The sequence below is a fragment of the Leuresthes tenuis genome, unplaced genomic scaffold, assembly GCF_036924035.1.
Source record: "Leuresthes tenuis unplaced genomic scaffold, fLeuTen1.0.hap1 SCAF_18, whole genome shotgun sequence".
Lineage (NCBI taxonomy): Eukaryota > Metazoa > Chordata > Actinopteri > Atheriniformes > Atherinopsidae > Leuresthes > Leuresthes tenuis.
In genome coordinates, this window is record NW_027325372.1 from 31,176,253 (window position 1) to 31,196,153 (window position 19,901).

Here is a 19,901-nt window from a genome sequence, read left to right on the forward strand (position 1 = left end):
TAAGAAGTTTGTTTGAGTCAAAGTTAATTATGGGGTTGAATTCATAGAAAAAGCCTTAGAACAATACAGGAGATGTATGGTCCACCATCAGCATCAGAACACAGAGATGACCTTGAGCCCTGCTTACTGAAAGCTGCTATGTTCTAACAAGTTGTGCTGTGGCTCTGGCTGTACTAACTTTCGGACTGTCGCTGAGTTTTAATTGGTGGACGTGACTCAAAAATGTGCATGTCAGATTGAAGGGAAAGCAGCAAATAGCAATAAAATGTTTTATTTGTTCTTAGTTCATGTACAAGAGTTCATTGCTGTTTGGTTTTGCTGTATTTTTTTACACTGATCAAAGACGGTGTGTTTAGTAGTGACAGTGTAAAATATGAAAGCTAACTAGCAAGCTGTAATTTTACATATTTTACTGAGATACACATAGATACTAACTCAATGTAATGAGTGAATGCCATCAGGTGGTCAGTTGGGGTCAGTCCAGAGCCAAAGTCAAGTCAAGGTTCTACTGAAGCTCTTGTTTTTTTCTTTTTTTTTTATAAAGAATATGGAGAATGTGGTGGACAAAAGACTTTCTAAAAAGATCAGCATGAATAATTTAGTTGATATTTTAAATAGATTTTGAATACTACTTTAATACGTATTAACTAGAAGAAAGGTTGACCTGTGTTTTGTTTTTGGTACCATTTGTGGGTGATCCACTCAATGCAAACATGCTTTTACGAAAACATATAAGTAACATAATACTTATTTTCGTAATTACTGAGATTAAAACAATTTATCCTTTGGAGGACTTGAATGTGTGTAACAGTTTCATTTGGAGCCACAAATTTGAACTTCATTGTAGCACAGAAACAGTCAGAAAAGTGAGTCAGTCACTAGGATTCTTCATGCATTTGTGCATTAATACTTATTGAGATGTTTTACTCTGGAAGTACGTTCCATTCTTAAAATGGGAGTGTGGCGTGAAGTATTAGCAGCTGTTTTCATAAAACCAAATATTTTAAATGATAGACCTCATATGGATTTTTATTGATTCTACAAGGCAGTTCTACCTTATGCTACATTTTAAAAGTATTCTGATTCCCTTGTGCACCTGCTTTAGATCATATCTGTATATGCAACACCAAACTGATGTAAGAGTTTACCATTTTGAGAAACAAAATGAGATTAAAACTACTTTCATGTCCATGCTTAAGTTCCCAATCTGTAACTAAGATGTAAATCAAAATCAAAATGTGATTATCGTAGCTTAGCACACAAACTCGAAGAAGAAAAGTTTTTGTTTACTGTCAAGACAAAAGATTTGGGACAGCACAAGTAAAGTCAATACTGTTGAGTGATTATCTTCGTTCTCTTCAGGCAATGCTCAGAGTGTGACCAGGCCAGCAGTGACGAAGCAGATATTGCCATGGAGACATTGCCTGATGGCACCAAGAGGTCCAGAAGGCAGATCAAAGGACCAATCAAATTCATCCCACAAGAGATGTCTCCAGAACCCAAGAAACAGCAAGTGAGAGGCACGGTGTGTACTAAAACAATGTAAATTTTAAAAAATGACTTCATAATGTATCAAAAACTGTTCACATTACAGTCAAAATGAATGAAAGATTTAAGCTTTTTACCTTATGCCTTTTTCCTTTTCTGCTACTTTGTTAATTGGATGCAGCTGATGTAACTGTTGGCTGATTGACAGATTTGTATTGACTACAATTCACTAACCTGAGTTCTCATTGATATTAGGTATACACTTCAGGTTTTTACAAACTTGAACTAGTCAGTAGTGTACTACCTTGAGCAGAAGTTTGACATTTTTCACATGATGCAGTGGGTCTGCTTTCAAGTCTTTGGAATAAAGAAGTATGAATATAAAAAAAGTATTTTCTTGTGGTGGAACTAAGTTGGATACGTGCACTTATTCTGCTTAAAACATTTAAACTTGAATCAAGTGTTGCTCTACTTTGATGTCAGTTTATTTTCTTAGAGAGAAGCAGAAAAATTATCAGAAATAACTGAAACAATTTGGCTTCCTATGAAATTACCATGAAAATACAGGAAAAGTAGTTCTGGCTGTGTCCGTCTATCTGGAGCTGTATATGTATGATATGTCAGGCTAGCATAAAATTAATAGTGACCATATATCATTTTCCACATTTGCTTTGTTGTGTTTGTGCTATTTTATGACAAATAAGGTTAAGAAATGAGCACTCCAGGTAGATTGCAATTTATGCTTTTTGCATCCAACTTGTCCTAACAGAAGTTATATATATGTCGTTCATGCACATTTAGGAGCCATTTAGGCTACCAAAATGACTCATTACTCCATTACATGCCATTACTCGTGTTGCTTTTCACCATGACTTTGGTTGCCACAGCCAATACATGCACATTTACAAAACATTTAAACTTGAATCAACTGTATGTAGACTGAGCAAGCTTTAGTGCAACACTACGTGTGAGCCATGAGCAGGAACAGAGCTGTCTCTCTGCCCCTTATTGGATCTTGCTTATCTGAGCTGGCCATGTTCTGATCCTGTAATAAAGAGCTGCCTCACCACTACTTCAAGAAACTAGATTTGGGTTTTTGGGTGGAGGATTTATGGGGGTGCCTTTCACTTCCTTTTGTTTTTTCCAATGTCAATATGTCACACAGTCCTTCTTGTGACTGTAGATGCTCAATGCAATTTCTATTGCAAATGGAGAAATTAACAAAGAAAAGAATAAGAAAGTGTTCCAGCAACATCTCTGCACTCTGGAAGCACTCAAGCACAGTGGAAGTCTGGGTGAATGAGCTCTTCAGTAGGGCTGAACGATTAATTTCATTTGCAATAAAATCGCAATGTGAAAAAATTCAATTTTGGATAAGCGGTACAGCATAAACGGTACAGTGTGCCATCCTGGAGATATTTTAGCCAGGTTGCTATATCGGAGCTGTATAAAAAATGCAAGCAAAGAGTGACTACAGAGCTGAAAACAGCTGAGTTTGTCTACTATAGCAGAAATCCCTATATTTGTTGAAAAATACAAAAGACAAGGAACTTATTATTAAATAATCACTTATTAAATCGCAATATGTTTTAAAAAAATCGCAATTAGATTATTTTTCCATATCGTTCAGGCTTAGTCTTCAGTGTAGGTTTGGAATCGTCAGGTCTTAGATATGTGCCGTGGACTCTGCTGGAGCTCTTGGGGATTAAGCAGCCTTCCCATTTTTTCTTACAGCCACCGCCATTCGGCAAGGCACTTCAGTGCAGCATTTATCTTCAAATACAAGGCATGCGATGGCAGCAGCTAAAAGGGCCCTGCTTTGCATTTTTAATGCTTTTACCAGGGTACCCAAGTGCTCGCACTTCTCTAAAGCCATATTTCAATTTAACAGGACTGGCTAATCGACCTCCTGCTGGCCTCGAAGTCTGCTGTGTGTGCGTGAATTTGTGTGTGTGCACTTGAGAGTTCATTTGTCAGGAAGGAACTTTCGTGAATTCATATAGCCTAGTAATACATGATGATTCTGGGTAGCTTGGGGATGTTGTTAATGGCTTATAGTGAGTAGAGTCTGTTCCATAGGACAATATATATGATTTAACATGGTCCTGCTTAAGCTATGTCTAACACTCCTATTCATTCATTATACTGAAATCATGCAAAGGTGATTCAAAAACCCAACCTTGATCTCCAGTTTGACTCAGATATAACAAGGATTTTTTATTTTTATGGCTCTGTTTCTAAACAACTAGCTCTCACTGGTGGCAGGTTTTATTTCCCCTCTACTGGTGCCCTGCATGAACTAATCAATGCACTAATTAACTGAAAGTGTTTTTTGTCCCATAGTGTGTAAAAGTACAATTATTTAGTTCTGAAAGAATGTCTCTTAATAATGCTATAATGGATGCAGAATAATCCAATGTCTGCTGCTGTTTTAATTTATACACACTATAATGGCTTGTAAACACACCTTAGATTGTGCAGACAGGGACATGTGTGTTATTCCAAAGGATGTATGTGTAGGTGAATCCTGTTGGAATAATTTAAAGAATTGCAAGTGAGTTTTTTCACTTTAATTCACCAATTTCTTGCAGGTATTTTAACTTTCGTTTTTACTTTGTCTGGCCCTCTGTACGCTCAGCCAACAATCAACAGCTGGGCGTACAACTGCTGAAGTGTTGGTAAATGACAGCCTCTCTATTTTTGTTGTGTGCATCCCTTTGCCATTGTTGACTCTGTCTTTGTCTATTTTCAGCCAGTTGTTAAATCCCAGTTGTTTCTGTCTGTGAAAGAGCTCACTCTGACTGGCTGATAAGCATTGGAATTGAGTGTGCGAGACAAGAGGTGGCAGTGATGACAGAAAGCTAACGACTAAACCTCAGCATATCACACACAATCTCTTCTCATTTGTCATCTTCATTTCTCCGACACTTTCACAGCAGCACGTTCATGTAGAGTGAAGAAACTGAAAAGAAACTGGTAGTCCTGACTAAGGGTGTGACCAGATCTCGTGGCACGACATCTTACGAGATTAAACTCGACGATATTTCTCGTCACGTTAAAAATCTGTCTCGCGAGATTTGTGAGCTATCTAAACTTTCTATTTGTGACCTGTGGAGGGCAGTAATGTGCCTTTGCTATGTTTAGCCTGCCAGAACCTAAAGAAGGAGAAGGAAAAGAAGAAGAGGAGGCGAAGCAGCAAGCAGCCAGAATGACATCAGAAAATACCAGTAGGCTATTACCATTGAAGATGCCCCCGCCACTTTCAAATCGTTTGTTTGGCAGCATTTTGGGTACCTGGCGGAAATGATAAATGGCAGCAGAGCGACTGATAAAGACACGGACAATATGCAAGCATTGTATGAAGATAATGCCGTACACCGCCGCAGTTTAGTTTCAATTTGTGGAAGAAGAAGTTTATTAAAAGCTCATGCTTACATCATGCATGTAAAAAGTTATAGTAAAACTGTCACGACTGTGGTGTGTAGAAGGGAGGACCCAGATGCAGACTTCATAAAAACTCAAAAGGTTTATTCCCAAGGCAAAACAGCAAAAACTGACAGCACGGCTGAGTCGGATAATCAAAACTCTCAACTGTGAAACAACAAACAAAACAAGACTATGGATAAATAACAAAACGACTATCAAAACAAGACAAGACTACGATACAAAAAACAAGATTATGAAAACTATGGCTATGGTGGCAAAACCTTACTTGGCAAAAACGTGACATGAAATATGGACAGTAAATTAAGTGAGGATTTTGCAATGAATGAGGGAAACCAGAAAACTATACACTGTGGGAAGGTGATTGTTGATGACGTGCAGCTGTAAACAGAAACAGGTGACTTGAGTGAGACTAAGTGACGGGGGAAAAAAACATGACCAGAAACTGAAAACATAACAAAGAACCAGAAAATAAGAATGTCAAGACATAAAACGTGACAAAAACATTTGAAAATGCATGTGCAACTCGGTTAAATAAAAGTCTGTTGGTCCAGTCACATATTTCCCATTTTCTTAAAATCTGGAAGATTGGAAGATGTCTTTACCATCTGTTTGTGGGCCATTTTGTTGCTGGTGATCCGAGCAGAGGCCCTCTTGTCACCTCTGGGTTTTTTTTGGGCTTTTTTACATACAGAAGCTGTACACGAATCCTCACACAGATTCCTAAAAAGTTTGAATTTTTTGATTCTTGATTTTATAATTCAAAACATGTCATGTGGAGACTTATGAAACCAGAAGCCTGTTGTTAACTGGAGAGAAAAGGATTAAAGATTTCAAACTGACATCACTTTTGTCTTTTTAGAGTTTCAGCTCATACCATGGCAGAGTCCAGACCTTTGGTTCTATAGGCTACTTGATGCCACACTGATTCATCCGGCATCATGACATCAATTTTACGGTTGAAAAAGCAATCAGTCGATTGTGCACAGCTGAAGGACTAACAATTAGCCAATCAGTGTCATGGGCAACACTAATGCTGTTGTCAAGCATTGCCAAGCTGTGTGACGGTGATTGATCAGGGAAAAAAGAATCCCCTTCCACACAGAAATCCATGAGAGTGGAAGTAATGTCAGATTCAATAATTAAATTGGTGATAACTAGTTGATAGTTCTGTCTCATACAAGGCAAAAACATATGTATATTGTGTTCTTTAATGATAACTAAAGGTGTCCAAACAAAGAAATCTCTCTGTTAATGTGGAGAATGACGATAACACTCTGTTTTGCCTTTGTGGAGACCCACATGTCTTCTCTTATCTTAAACGATATTCATATGAGTTAGTTGTCTAAGTCTGATCCTTTTTCCACTCCAGGTTTTCTGGCAATTTTTGAAAAATGGCCCATTAAAAACAAAAGATGACTTTCTCATACAGACACTGACTTAATTTAAATCAATGCACCAGGACTTGTTTATACTTTATTTTGTAAGATTTGTTTATCCTGTCTGAAAATCAATATAATTCATCTGCATTTAATTGTTTAGATTTATTTTCAGGGACTAACAAAGAAGGAATAGTTAGACAGGCTTTATGTATTGATTTGATCCTTAAATTTTAAGCAACTTGAGTGGAAATGTCACAGGGTTCAAGAGGCTAACCGAAGGTGCCCATAAAATGCTCATACTAATGGGACATGATTTACTGCTCTTGCTAGCTCAACACTGTGCTAATATTAAAACACCCCATATAAACATGTGCAATTAATCAAGTGAAAATTATGTTAAGTTAATATGTCTAGTTACGACCACTTTCCCATGCTCTGTTAATTTCTCTAATTCTCTATGAAATGATTCATGCTTGTTAAGGATGCACTGATGTACTTAATTAAAAGATTGATTTTCCGTTGGACATAAAAAAAAAAAAAGCCTGCAGCTTTAATTTCTTCACCTGAGCAGAATCTGAGATTAGCTGTGCTGTGTGGTTGATAATTTTTCAGCTGATCCAGCTATCGAGTTTCTCTCTATTCTAACAGTTCATCTAGATTACTTTAAGTCACACTTCTCTAAATCCAGTATTTATCAGTTACTGTTTTGCCCTTGTTTTTTCATCTCTTTTTTACATTTTTTTATTTTGGTACCGCAGTCTCAGGAGAAATGAGTGCAGAAAGTGCCAATTGGCAGCTTTCTTGCATTTAGCATTCTTAATAACTGCCCCATCTGGCGAGTGCTGGTGAGCCAAAGGCAACAGATGGAATTGTTTTCACAATCTGTTTAAATATGTTGTTGATTCCTCTTCCCCTTTTAAACTTTCCCCAACAGCTCAGACACTCACTTGCTAGCAACAAGGAGATTTTTATTTCCTCTTATTTAGCCTTCTGTGAGAGGACAGCATACTTCAGACTGGTGTATTAGATGGGTGTGTTGCCTCTTGTTTAATGCTAAATACTTCCCTGGAAAAAATGTGATTTGCATCTCTGGTATATATAATAGTCATTTTTACTTCCACAGCATGAGTAGAAGTAAGTACTTTGCAGTGGTGCTGTTAGTTATGTTACCTTGCTTTGGTGTAATGAAGAGATTAGTGGTTAAGTAACTAAAAAGTAATGCCATTAATTATTTTCATTTATCCGTGAATTTCACACAAACTGAAGCATTAGAAAAAGCTTCGGTCCATTGGTTTTGAATTCAAAACAGCAGTAGACCTCCTTGGTACACTTGCATACAGATCTCCTAGCCGCTTGGCAGTTAATTGGCATCTTGGAAGCAAATCTTCTGTGTTGTCATTTGATTGACTCCATGATGCTAAGATTAGGGGCCATACCATCTGTGCAGCGCTCCTTTTTTCCATGTGGCTAAAGATGGTAATCATGACTCTGGCAGGATGTTTGAGTTAAATTCTTGCAGTACAATAAATTTAGGCCAGTGTCATACTCCTCAAATAGCATTGCATCATGATAAAGAATCTGAACATATAAAGTGCCTGAACCTTTGGATATGTATGTAAATGTACTGTATGTAAATCGCTTTTTAAAGTAAACAGTCTTACAATAGCTTTAGTAAACATTTTACATGGAACATTGTTAGTGTGCAGCAGATGCAGCTGTTGCACTTAACAACATTTGAGATTTTGGCATCTTTGAAAGGCAATCAAAGGTAAAATGTATGTTTTTCACCAGACGACATCTACATGTTCTAGTTATTGAATAATATGGATAACATCCTATGTTTTAGCATTGTTAGTTGGGTATAAGTCTCTTGTCTTCACTGATTATTTTAATCATAAAGTTTTTTTTCTTAATTCTAGATGATTAAATTCTGTCATTAAACAGAATTTTAAGCTGATTTCACATCTTAATTATTTTTCTATAACAGTAAATATGCATAACCTGAAAAGTATAAAAATCTAATTGAAAATTTGACAAATAATATCAAATTGTTATTTATGCTTCATGCTTAAAGAGTTTATGTCCACAGACAGCTGGCTTTATTCTACAGCATTCCTGTGAAGGACAACACACTGCAGCCTTGTCAGAAAACCTTTCTTATTATAAAGCTTTTATACATCCCGCATTTGTTTAATATTCATTTGAATATGGTGTGGAGAAAAAACCCACAGTAGATGGACTCGTCGTTGGAATTTTATTAACAAATTCAGCAGAGATACATGTCATACAGCAGCATATGAGGATTCCCAAAGACAATCGATTTTTGGACCCTTCTGCTTTGCTTTTAAGCATCAACCAAAATACTGGCGCTATTACCGTATTTAGGGTACCAGGCCTTCATATTCATATTAGTCTGACTTGTCATATTGTGGAGAGAGACTACACTTTGTTCGATAAATAAAGTAGCTAGTGAGCCGACAAACTCTTTACTTCACAAACTACACACTTAACACTTCTTGCACCATATAAAATTAAAATCTCCCCTGAATTGATTGGATAGAGACACCCCTGTTCTTAGCAGGGCTTTTATTGTAAAAGATCCAGTGTTCCAATGTTTGATCCAGTACAACATGTTAAAATAATTGATTAAAATTATCTCATACAAGTGATATAGTCTGGACTTTTCATCAATGGTGGTATACACATTGTAAAGATAGGTATGTTTCTGTTTTTTTCTTTTCTCCACCCCCACATGCCTGCCCCTGTCCAGTATTAGGGACTGGCCACTATTTTCCTGTGTCAACCCCACCTGCCGCCATTATAAGAGGCCCAGCTGTTACAGTAACCAAATTCTGATTTTTATCTGACAAAATATGTTATACTATTTCACTTTTGCAGACTTAATTTTTAGCAGTTTTATTGCACATTCCAAGGTTGTTATGTATAAATAAAGTAGTGAGCAAATAGAAGTGAAAAACTGGCACTTTTGCACCCTCTAAACAGAAATGGTATTTATGCTTTCAGCATAAATTTGAATGTCAATGTCATTTTACTGCTACTTGAATGTAAAGTGAAATATTTGTGCTCCTCAGAGAACCAGAGGGCAGAAGAGAAAAAGAGTTTCCATCCTTGAAGACAGAGAAGATAAAGTGGAGGTTTGTCACTTCAAACTGCTGATATTGTTCCATTCCTATATTTACTGTTTAGAGACCCTTTCCCACATTTTGTTTAGTTTCAGACTCAACTTAAAATGTAATTATGACATTTTTTTCTCATCAGTCTAAAGATGTTAACATTCCATTACATAAGTACTCACTCCTCTCCCTTAATACTCAAATAAAACACATTTGGCAGCAGTGCAGCCTCAGGTGTTCTTGAGGACGATCATCTAAGGTTGGCACACTTTTCCTTTGAAAGGTTCTCTTGGGCTAAGTTCAGACTGCCGTTGCAAGTGACCGGAATACGATTTTTTCGCTCATATGTGACCCATATCCGATTTGCTTTTGACAGTGTGAACAGCGCAAGTCGCGTTGAATCTGACATTTTCTAATCGGAATCAGGCCACTTTTAAATGTGGTACTGAATCGGATACGTATCTGATTTTTTTTAATGCGACCACAGTCTGAACAGTCAGGTCGCATTCAATGTGACTTTAACGTCATTCTGACCCGCGCTGCACTGCTCCCGTCGATCGCCCCAGCACACTTGGGGAAACCCCACCTCTGCCTGAAACTGCAGCACCTCCTTTAGATCGTCTCCCTGGGGTAGTTTAATATATTCAGGCACGAGGACCTGGTGCACAGCTTTGCAGAAGTCATGCACAATAGCGCAAACGGAGGACTTTGCGATGCCAAACAGGTTGGCCAAGGCGTGGTAACCCGCCCCCGTTGCTACCCAATATAGCCCCACTCCCACTCGCTTTCTCAAGGAGATGGATCTCCTGAACGACATGTCTCCTCTTGAAAGTCTCGGGGAGAGGTGCTGACAAATGTGATGAAAGGTATTCCTCAACATTCTAAAGTACTGGAAGAAATCCTGCTCCGTGTAACCAGCCACAACCTCATCCCACCACTCCTGGCTCCGACGCCGCATCCAAATACTTCTCTGTGCGGATGTTACGGTTATTGCCCCGCATAGAGTCATCATTAACATCTGAATTTTCTGCCTCTTCTTCCTCCTTCGTGATGTCACAGATTTCCCGGCTGTCGCCACACACTCTTTTTAGCAGGGCTCTCAAGTTATGAATGAAGGCAAGAGTGAGAATCCGGCCGGGGTTGGGTGGGTGTTTGGACAGGTCTTACATTACTTATATTATTATTAGTGTTGTTGTTAGTGTTGTTCTGCTCAGACTCACGGGAGACGTGCTTGCTTCCTGCCATTTCCATAGAGATAGTGGCGTGCCAGAGAAATTTATATTATATAGATTTTTTTTCCAGCGTGAGAAATACCATGTGTGGCGTGTGAACTTGTTGAAATGCGCGTGTCTCGTGAGACTTGAGAGCCCTGATTTTTCGCATTAAGCCATACAGTCCTGCAGTACTGGTTGGTGTTGCCATGGTCGCTTGTAAACACCATTGTGGCGTGGTCTATGGGCGTGATGTCATCAATGGTCAATTGCGCTTGCGGGTCACTTGAGGAACGTGAGCTGTTCACACAGCAATCCGTAGACAGGCCACATTTAAAGAGATAATTTGAACAGCCAATTGTGCATTAAGACTTGCAGTGTGAACGTAGCCTAAGAGAAGTGATGGCTTTTAGTTGGTGATAAACAATGCATGGATTCCTCCATACGTTCAGTGTTGTGGCCAAATTGTTCACTTCTTTTCACCTGATCACAGGACTTTACTTGGCTTAGTCTGCAAGTTGAAACTTCAGCTCATTCTTATTCGAAATGTTATGTCAGGAGGAAACCAGTCACCATTTATCACCTGCCTAATACAATCACAAACAGTTCCTTATGGTGATGGAAACAATATGCAGAAGTGCCATTTTATACAGCAATGAAAGGGATACTGTCAATGGTTTATTGAAAGATGAACAGAGAAAAGACCAGAATTCTCTATATGAAAAAGCTACTCCAGAGCACTCAGGGCTTCAGACCCAACCGTAAGCGCAGACATTAGTGAATTGGCCTTGGGACAAATGTATGAATGTTCTGGCCCTTACTGTGACAAAGAATTTGATTGAGGAAGCAATACTAGTAACAATACTCCTAATGTTTTCCCTCCTCTCTTCCTAGTTCAACATTTAATTTTACTTATTTGCCTCCAACAGTCACCTACACAGCTCTAATTTCTAATCAGTTGTGTTTCCATAGGAACCATTGCCACGGGAACGCAGACATCGCCAGCCTGCAGTGCAGAAAAAACCCAAAGCCGATGACACAAGGACTGAGTGTACAACTTGCAAAGGACCAGGCGACAACGAAAACCTTGTGAGGTGAGGTTGTGTGTGTGTGTGTGTGTGTCAGAGAAGGAGCATGAGGCTATTACACGTGGAATCTGTGTGTTGTGTGTGTATGTACATAGCTTCAGATGTTCATGCGTGTATGTGTGCCTCCAGAAGCATCCATATCCTCTTGATGATTAAAATTCAGTCTTCATTAGGGTCTAGTCGCTTGGGCTCTGCAGAATGTGGGGGTAGAGGGGATTTTCTCCATAGGCCCCCTATATTGGCCTGCCACATACATTTGCTCAGATGATTAAGGTGTAATGAATACCACAATTAATTTGCCTTCTTTCTTGGGATTTCAGGTGTCAGCCATCTAATAAACAGAAATCTTCTTTGGCATTACAATTCTATGAAAAAAAACCTGGCAGCATCACAGCAGTACAAATACATTTTTCAGGGAAGTGGCTCAATAATAAGACTCTAAGACTGTCATAGTCTTTTTAACCTGAATCAACAAATAATACTGAAGTAAAGCTGCGGCTATGTTTAGTATCGTTTGTTTTTGTTTTTCACTTCTTTTACCAGTCGCATACTATAAACTGTCAAAAAAATTCTTATATGAAAATTTGTCCACAACTACAAAATTTTGACCAAAATAAAAGTACTGTTCATCTTTTTTAGCAAGCAAACACCATTTTGTTTTTGGGCTCTTGAAGTGCACTGTACCGTAGAGTACTTTGGGCTACCGTAGAGGATGTAATAAGAGGACTGGCTATCATGTAAGCAGATGTTTTGCTTGTAAGACATTGAGTTCTTTGAAGTTACCATGAAATGGTGTGTGGGGAAAAATATGCTGGGAATCCCTTTAATGTACAACATCTTCAGGAAGTGTTGCTTTCCAGAGATTTTTAATAGAAGACTGTTTGTACATCAAGTCAAATTTACTGTAGAATAAGGTCCACCCACACACTTTCTTTTATATTTTTGCAATGACATTTGACTACTTATTGTAAGTTATTCTATGTCCATGGTGATATCAGAATCGTATAGATAAAGTCCATCACTTAAAGGGGAAGTTCGTTTTTTAAACCTAGACCTTATTTCTGGCATAAAATACGTTCATCTACTCACGAGAGCAGTTTGGTGAAAGTCGGCATCCTTTGGACGCTATTTAGATCACTCGAGATCTGCGTGTATCCATGTAACGGGAGAGAACAGGGCATTGACAATACAGCCTCTAAATAAGGCAGTATCTGTCTTTATTTCACCAGTACTTTAAGAAGAAGGAATTAACGAACACATACTATTGCATTGTTAGTTCAGAGCTGCTGTGTTGTTGTTGTTATTGGGGGCTATCAGGGGGCTTATCGGAGACTTTCAACACAGTCTAGTGGGATGATGTCATCGACGCGCCCCGCTGCAGCTTTCACCAAACTGTTATCGGTGAGTAGATAAACGTATTTTATGCCAGAAATAAGCTCCAGGTTTAAAGGAAATAAACTTCCCCTTTAAATACCAAAATGTTTTTCTGATCTTTTTATTTTCATGCTCCTAAGGCAGCATTTGAGGTGTAAGGGTTTCTGGTCGGGGTATGAGGTGTGCTGCCCTGACTCTTTCTATCTTTGCATTGCACAGGTTGTGAGAGCTGGGGCAGCCACCTCACCTCCCATAAAATCTCGGGACGGATGACCTTTGGCTTAGAGACAAAGAGATGCAAATTGAAGCGTTTGAAGAAGGGTGCTCGAATCGGGCTGAAGAACAAGATCGTCACGTCGCTTGGCAACCACTTCTGATCCAAACTGGACTGGCAGCTTTCCAACGAAAATTGAGCAGAACTTTCTGAATCTAAAACGTGAAACACTAAATGCTAAAGTTTGTTTTAAGCCATTATTTTTAATCAGTGTTGGGTCTTTTACTGCTGAACAATAACAGTATGTTTGTTTCTTATTTTGTGACCAGCAGTGGATATCATTGTATCAGTACAACTATTATCCAAGAAAGAGAAAATTTCCTATTGATGCCATTATTTAAATTTAGCCAGTAATCACAACATCTCCTTTGGGCTGCTGATAGGTTGCAACCTGTAAGAGTTAAACAGAAATAATAAGAATATGACATTTGATTTCTCCAACCTTAGAAGACCCATAAGATGGTATTACTTTCTTAATGTGATGTTTCTTTTGGAGAGAGATAACAAATTGAAATGAGAAGCGGAAATGTCATTCTTAACTTTTTAAAAAAAAATTAAATTGATTAACTTCACTGTCGAGTATACCAACTAGGCTCCGTTTCTTTGGAAAAAGCTCTTGCAAGAGATTTTTAGGTGTGCGGTCAAGTCTGGCTGGCGTATATTCTAAGTTTGTCGAAAGCCAACAGGCTTGTTGAATACCCCACAGCAGCTGAGTTTGGTTGGCTGCCTCAGTCTGTAGAAAATGTTTGCAGTGAGAAAGCATAGCAAAAAGCTCAATGTGGTTTACCACTAGTGCACATTTTGTAACAGTTAATTTTCTTTTCAAACTTTGTACTCCATCCTATTTCAGTCTTCTCTTACCCTCCAGGTTTTCACCTTGGATCAGCAGACATGTTTTTCTTTTCTTTTTGCCCTATATGACTTCTAATCACTTCCAATCAGTATTATTGATTGTCATTGCCATCCAGGTTTGATTAGACCCACTTCAGCACAGGCTTTCAGAGGCCTGAGCATTGTGTTGTGCTTTTTAAATATGTTGAGGACCAGAAATATTAAGTGAAATCATTGTTATGTACCAAAGGCAACTTTTTCTGGTGTATCAAGTGTAGCACTAAAGTATTGCTACCATAAAGCATCTCTAGTGGAGGCAAAATAGTGTAGTTAGCAGTAGTAGCACTTGAATATTAGTAGAAATGTTTTTAGTGTACTTAGGCATTTAGAAGTCTTCCTCTGTCTCTATATCTTGATGTGTCAGTTTAACTGACACATCCTTGGAAAGAAGCACAGCTTTGTCTCCATGTCTCTGGTGGCCCATAGTGCTGTCAAAACAACAGCTTCTTGTTGCCCTGTCAGGATGCCTGAGTGTCACATTTTGCCCTTATATGTCATTCTGTTGTCCATCCAAGGCTCTGTATGCATGCTTTTGGGAGCAGTCAGACCTGCAGAGTTTACTGCTTTTTGCATCTTCAAGGAATGCCAAGAAACATTGCTGCAATAGGGGTATTTTAAGAAATAAGATCTCAGTGCAGAATGACTTGCTGGCTTCTGAACAGTTATTTTACATCACTCTCAGTCTCAAAGACAATGTTTCAGTTTCTGTAGTGCATGGCTGTATCTGTTTCCTAGATATGTCAATTAATGTAAAGCTTAAGAATAAGTGATGGGATGTTAGAGAAGTGTGAATACCAGGGAGTGTGCTGATGTGTACAGTATTTATTGAAGAGGCCAAACTATGTCTTTGTGTTTTGGACGTAAATAGTTGATTATATGTATAGTATAATATTGTGTCGTGAAGACTTGGATCTGATTTGTCGTGGTCATGAGATGACAGCCATTGTATCTGTATTTGCCAAACATTTGTTTACAAACTTGCTTTTAAGTGAATGTTTCTTACTGTGTACTGTATAATAACCCAAGTAAGAATGTGAATGTTGCGGCTGTTGTGTTTGTGAAGTGTCTCAGCCTCTGGCCTATAGCTCTTGAGAATTAGGCGGAGCTTTAATAAACTCTTGATTTTTTTTCACCTTATTGCTGCTGTGATAAATGAGTGTCAGACAGCTAATTAATTGTTCTAAAAGAACGGCACTGGCGGTCCGTTTGTGCGTGTAATGCCCTCTGTCATCAGTGATTTATCACCTGGGAAGTGGCCTTCTTGTTTTGCCGGGGGTGGCTTAGATGAAATGTTGCTTCTCAACCCACACAGATTAAAGTCTCAAATGCATCTGCAGTCACATAAAAGTTTTCTTTTAAGGTAAAAATCTGTGTTATAACTGCTGATTGCTAATATCTAGATATGTTCTTTTACCATTTTCATGCTACAGAGCAGAAAGAATATGTATGTTCAAAATACATAAAGTCCATACCATGGACCATAATTACAACAGTAATATTACTAGGGATAGTAATTAATTAAAAGAATTGAGCAATTCTGGTTCCATTATCGATTCTCTTATCGATTCTCATCCAGTTATATAGTGGAATATATAACTCTCTCTCTCTCTCTCTCTCTCTCTCTATATATATATATATATATATATATATATATATATATATATATATATATAAACTCTGCCTCACAACTAAATGTTAATATCAAATGGAAATTATTTATACAAAATGTCGCTAACATTCTCTTCGAAAACCGGTTCTCGATTCCCATCCCTAAATATTACAATAATCAATTAAACCATTTTGTGGCATTAACCTGAGAAAGTGTATCAGCATTACAAATACTGCCATCCCCTCTTGTGTAAGAGCCAATATCAGCATATTGTTAAGAAAGAAAAAAAGACTGTCCGTATGGTCAAGCATCAGTATTTCCTAAAGAGCTGTGAAAAAAGATGATGAAAATGTTTGAATCTATGAGACGAAACTAACACCCACTCCCATGGTGAAGTGTGGTTGCCCCAAACTATTGTCATTTTTGGGGTAAGGGGATGATACTGAGGCCCAGAAATTCGAGAAGAGGAGGGGCTAAGGGATGAAGAGAGAGAAAAGCTAGCAGGGAGGTTCTGGAAAGCAGTAACCTTTCCAATGATGGGTGCATTTCCCATTACAGCTCTGACACCAGATCCAGGGAGATGATTTAATGGCGGCATTTTGTTTTTGCTGACTTCACCCTTTCCCCCCTATTAAAACAGAAAACTCCAGAGCTGGGACTGAGGCTGTGTGGGAAGAGTAGCCAAGCAGCTAAAATCTATTACTTCCTTGCTTCTTCCCTGTCTCTTTACCCCACTGATTCTGCTACTGAGGGTTTGCCTGAATGTTCCCTGAGGTTCACACTTCTCCCTCTCCTCCATATCCCTTTTGAGTAGTTTTCTTTTTCATCAATACACCATGAACATGAGCCAAAAGCTATTGTAGCTTAATTGATTACCTCTTAACATATGTGTTTTTAGTTGGAGTTATAGTGTGCATCATGCTGATTATATTTCTTGTAACATTTCTTGGCTGGGTCCATTGCCATAAAGCTTGAGTTTGTCCGTAGGGGTGGGGGTGCATATGTGCTGTTGAAATCAGCTCTTTTTTTGGTGTGGTACCCAGTTTACTGGGGCCCCCTACTGGAAAACCTCTGAAGCTTGAGTTACAAGGACAGCACCTTCTGTCCCACCTATAGCTGTGAATAAGTTGTGTCTAGATAAGCTATTAAAAGTAGTCTTACTTGGCTTTATCCATAGGTGCGACTTCAGCAGTCCATTCATTACTTCCCCATCTTGTAAAACAATTGCTATTTTATAATGTTGCAGTGACCCAACAGTAGATCAAAATGTAGGAGGCTCACAATGTCCAATAATCCACTCCTTACTGTGGTGCACTTTGTCATGGATGAGAGTCAATGGCTTAGTGCTTTGTGTCATATTGATTTCTGTCACGTGGTTACTCCCAGGGTAATTGCATTGCCCACTTGGGATAAATTCACTGACTTGTTTCAGCCATCAGGGCTCTTCTGGAGAGCAGACATTTTTGAGTCCACAAACCCTCTGTCAATACATGGACATATGACTGGGTACCGTGTTGGGGAGCAACAGTCACCATTAACCTTACATAGTTTAACTATCGTTGGAAATGACCAAGCTCAGCACTTAATTTCAGCTATTTGACTTGTTTTAATAACAAAGCAATACAAAATGCTTAAGAGAAGATGAAAGTAAGGACAAGATCTCCTAGATATACAATACAATATTAAAGCTATGTTGTTAAAATCATTTTTAACCTACACAAATACAAATGCACATAGAATAAAATCCACATTTAGAAAACAATTATCACATGAACAGTTTTGCTCCATATGCATAATTACAGGCCAGTGAGCATGGAGTTTTACAAGCACAAGCTCAGCCTTCACACATATAATCAGCACTCACAAAGCTCACACATTAATTTTTTTATTTGTTTATTTATCTATTTATTGTCAAACAACTGTTCAGTGTAAGGTGAGTTTAGATTTTTTTTTTTTTAACCAGAGGTGCCGTTGTTTTTATTGTTTTCCTAAGGGCCAAGACGGTCTAATTTGCTGAAACACTCTGTAATTGCAAACTTAGCAGTCAGTCACTTATCTATTCTAAAAAGTGTTACACTTTTGTGTACTTTTCCTTAGAAAGGTTTTTCATTTTAGAAGTCATATCATAGAATCATTCTTTTTTTCAATTTTGTGAAAAACCATATAGCTGTTTTTTTTCCACACTTCCTTGTTTTTTGTTGGGGGTGGGGGGTTGACAGAGACTGGTGTCTTTGCTCCTGTAAAGGCATATTTTTTTCCACACTCCAGTCCAGAAAGTCCAGTTTATGGCTGTATAAGATGTAGATTTAATGTTAGCAGTATTGGTTGTGTTTTATCCAGTTAATGTTTCCCTGTTAAGCTTTGTAATTGTACTCCTTTCAAGGAAATTTTACTACCCAACTATCTCTTTTCTAACTCAAAAGTCAAATTGACAAGAAAGAGGGTTTATAAGCTGTGAGAGAGTTGGGAGAGTCAAGCTTGGTCTTGTGTCAGTCCTAAATTCATGGTACCACATTTATATGCACAAGTTTTGTGTTTTTCGATAATTCACGTATGCTCACAGACCAGAAATGGTCACAGGAATGATTTTCTTCATGAGAACACAATTTCAATTCAATTCAATTCAGTTTTATTTATATAGGGCCAGATTACAACAATTGTCATCTCAAGGCACTTAAGTAATATAGTCCAATTCAAGCCAATTGGAATTCAATTAATTGTAATCATAATCCAATTAATTCATATGGGGCAATTTAAAAAATAATATCCTAGCTAAGGAAACCAACAGATTGCACCGAAACTTGTCCAATCTCCCGTCCTGAGCGTGCCTGAGGTGACTGTGGAAAGGAATGACTCCCTTTTAACAGGAAGAAACCTCTGGCAGAACCAGACTCAGGAAGGGTGGCCATCCGCCTCGACCAGCTGGGGTTTGAGAAGACAGAAAAGAGGGAAAAGAGGGGGGAAAAACACCATAACACCATTCAAAGGATACCTGTTGGAACAGGGAAACACAAGTTAATAACCACAATGTCACATGTACATAAAATCTTTTGAGAATTTAAACAGGGGGAAAAAGAGAGCAAAGTGAGGAAAGGTGTGACAGATGAGGTCCCCCAGCAGTCTAAGCCTATAGCAGCTTAACTATGGGATGTTTAAATTCTGGTCAAAAATAACTCCAAGTTTCCTCACTGTAGAACTTGAAGCCAAGGAAATACCATCTAGAGTAACTATATAACTAGACAATTTCTCCCTGAAGCGCTCAGGTCCAAAGAGAACAACTTCAGTTTTGTCTGAATTTAAAAGCAGACAGTTCTCCAGTCATCCAGGTCTTTATGTCATCAAGACAGGCTTGTAGTCTGACCAACCTATTGGTTTCATCTGGTTTCATAGATAAGTACAGCGTATAATCAGCATAACAATGGAAATTTATGCCATGCTGTCTTATAATGTTACCTAATGGAAGCATGTACAAAGTAAAAAGAATTGGTCCAAGCACAGAACCCTGAGGAACTCCATGACTTACTCCAATGTGTGAGGAAGATTCTTCATTTACAACAACAAACTGGAATCTATCAGATAAATATGACTTAAACCAGCCTAATGCAGTTCCTTTAATCCCATAAGATGTTCCAAGTCTCTGTAACAGAATGCTGTGATCGATCGTATCAAATGCAGCACTGAGATCCAACAGGACAAGTACAGAAACAAGTCTGCTATCAGAGGCTAAGAGGAGATCATTGGTAACTTTCACCAGTGCTGTTTCTGTGCTATGATGCAGTCTGAATCCTGACTGAAACTCTTCAAACAGATTATTTCTACGTAAATGATCACAAATTTAACTGCAACTAGTTTTTCAATAACTTTAGACAAAAAAGGTAGATTGGATATAGGTCGATAATTAGCCAACACTTCTGAATCAAGAGTACATTTTTTAAGTAAAGGTTTAATTACAGCAACCTTAAAAGTCTGAGGTACATATCCTGTCAACAAATACCGATTGATCAAA

General features: G+C 38.3%; 1 protein-coding gene across 6 annotated transcripts in view; it reads left to right on the top strand.

Moving 5' to 3' along the window:
- The window catches only part of phf14 (PHD finger protein 14), a 147,752-nt gene that overhangs the window by 72,734 nt on the left and 55,117 nt on the right, over positions 1–19,901 (top strand). For 2 of the 6 annotated variants that reach the window (XM_072370807.1, XM_072370805.1), the window contains exons 14-16: positions 1,363–1,525; positions 9,407–9,469; positions 11,632–11,753. In XM_072370807.1, the coding sequence (XP_072226908.1) occupies positions 1,363–1,525; positions 9,407–9,469; positions 11,632–11,753 (348 nt within the window). Of the gene's footprint in view, positions 1–1,362; positions 1,526–9,406; positions 9,470–11,617; positions 11,754–13,340; positions 15,424–19,901 lie in introns of those variants that run through there. The other 4 variants (XM_072370808.1, XM_072370810.1, XM_072370806.1 and 1 more) reach the window with 4 other exon arrangements.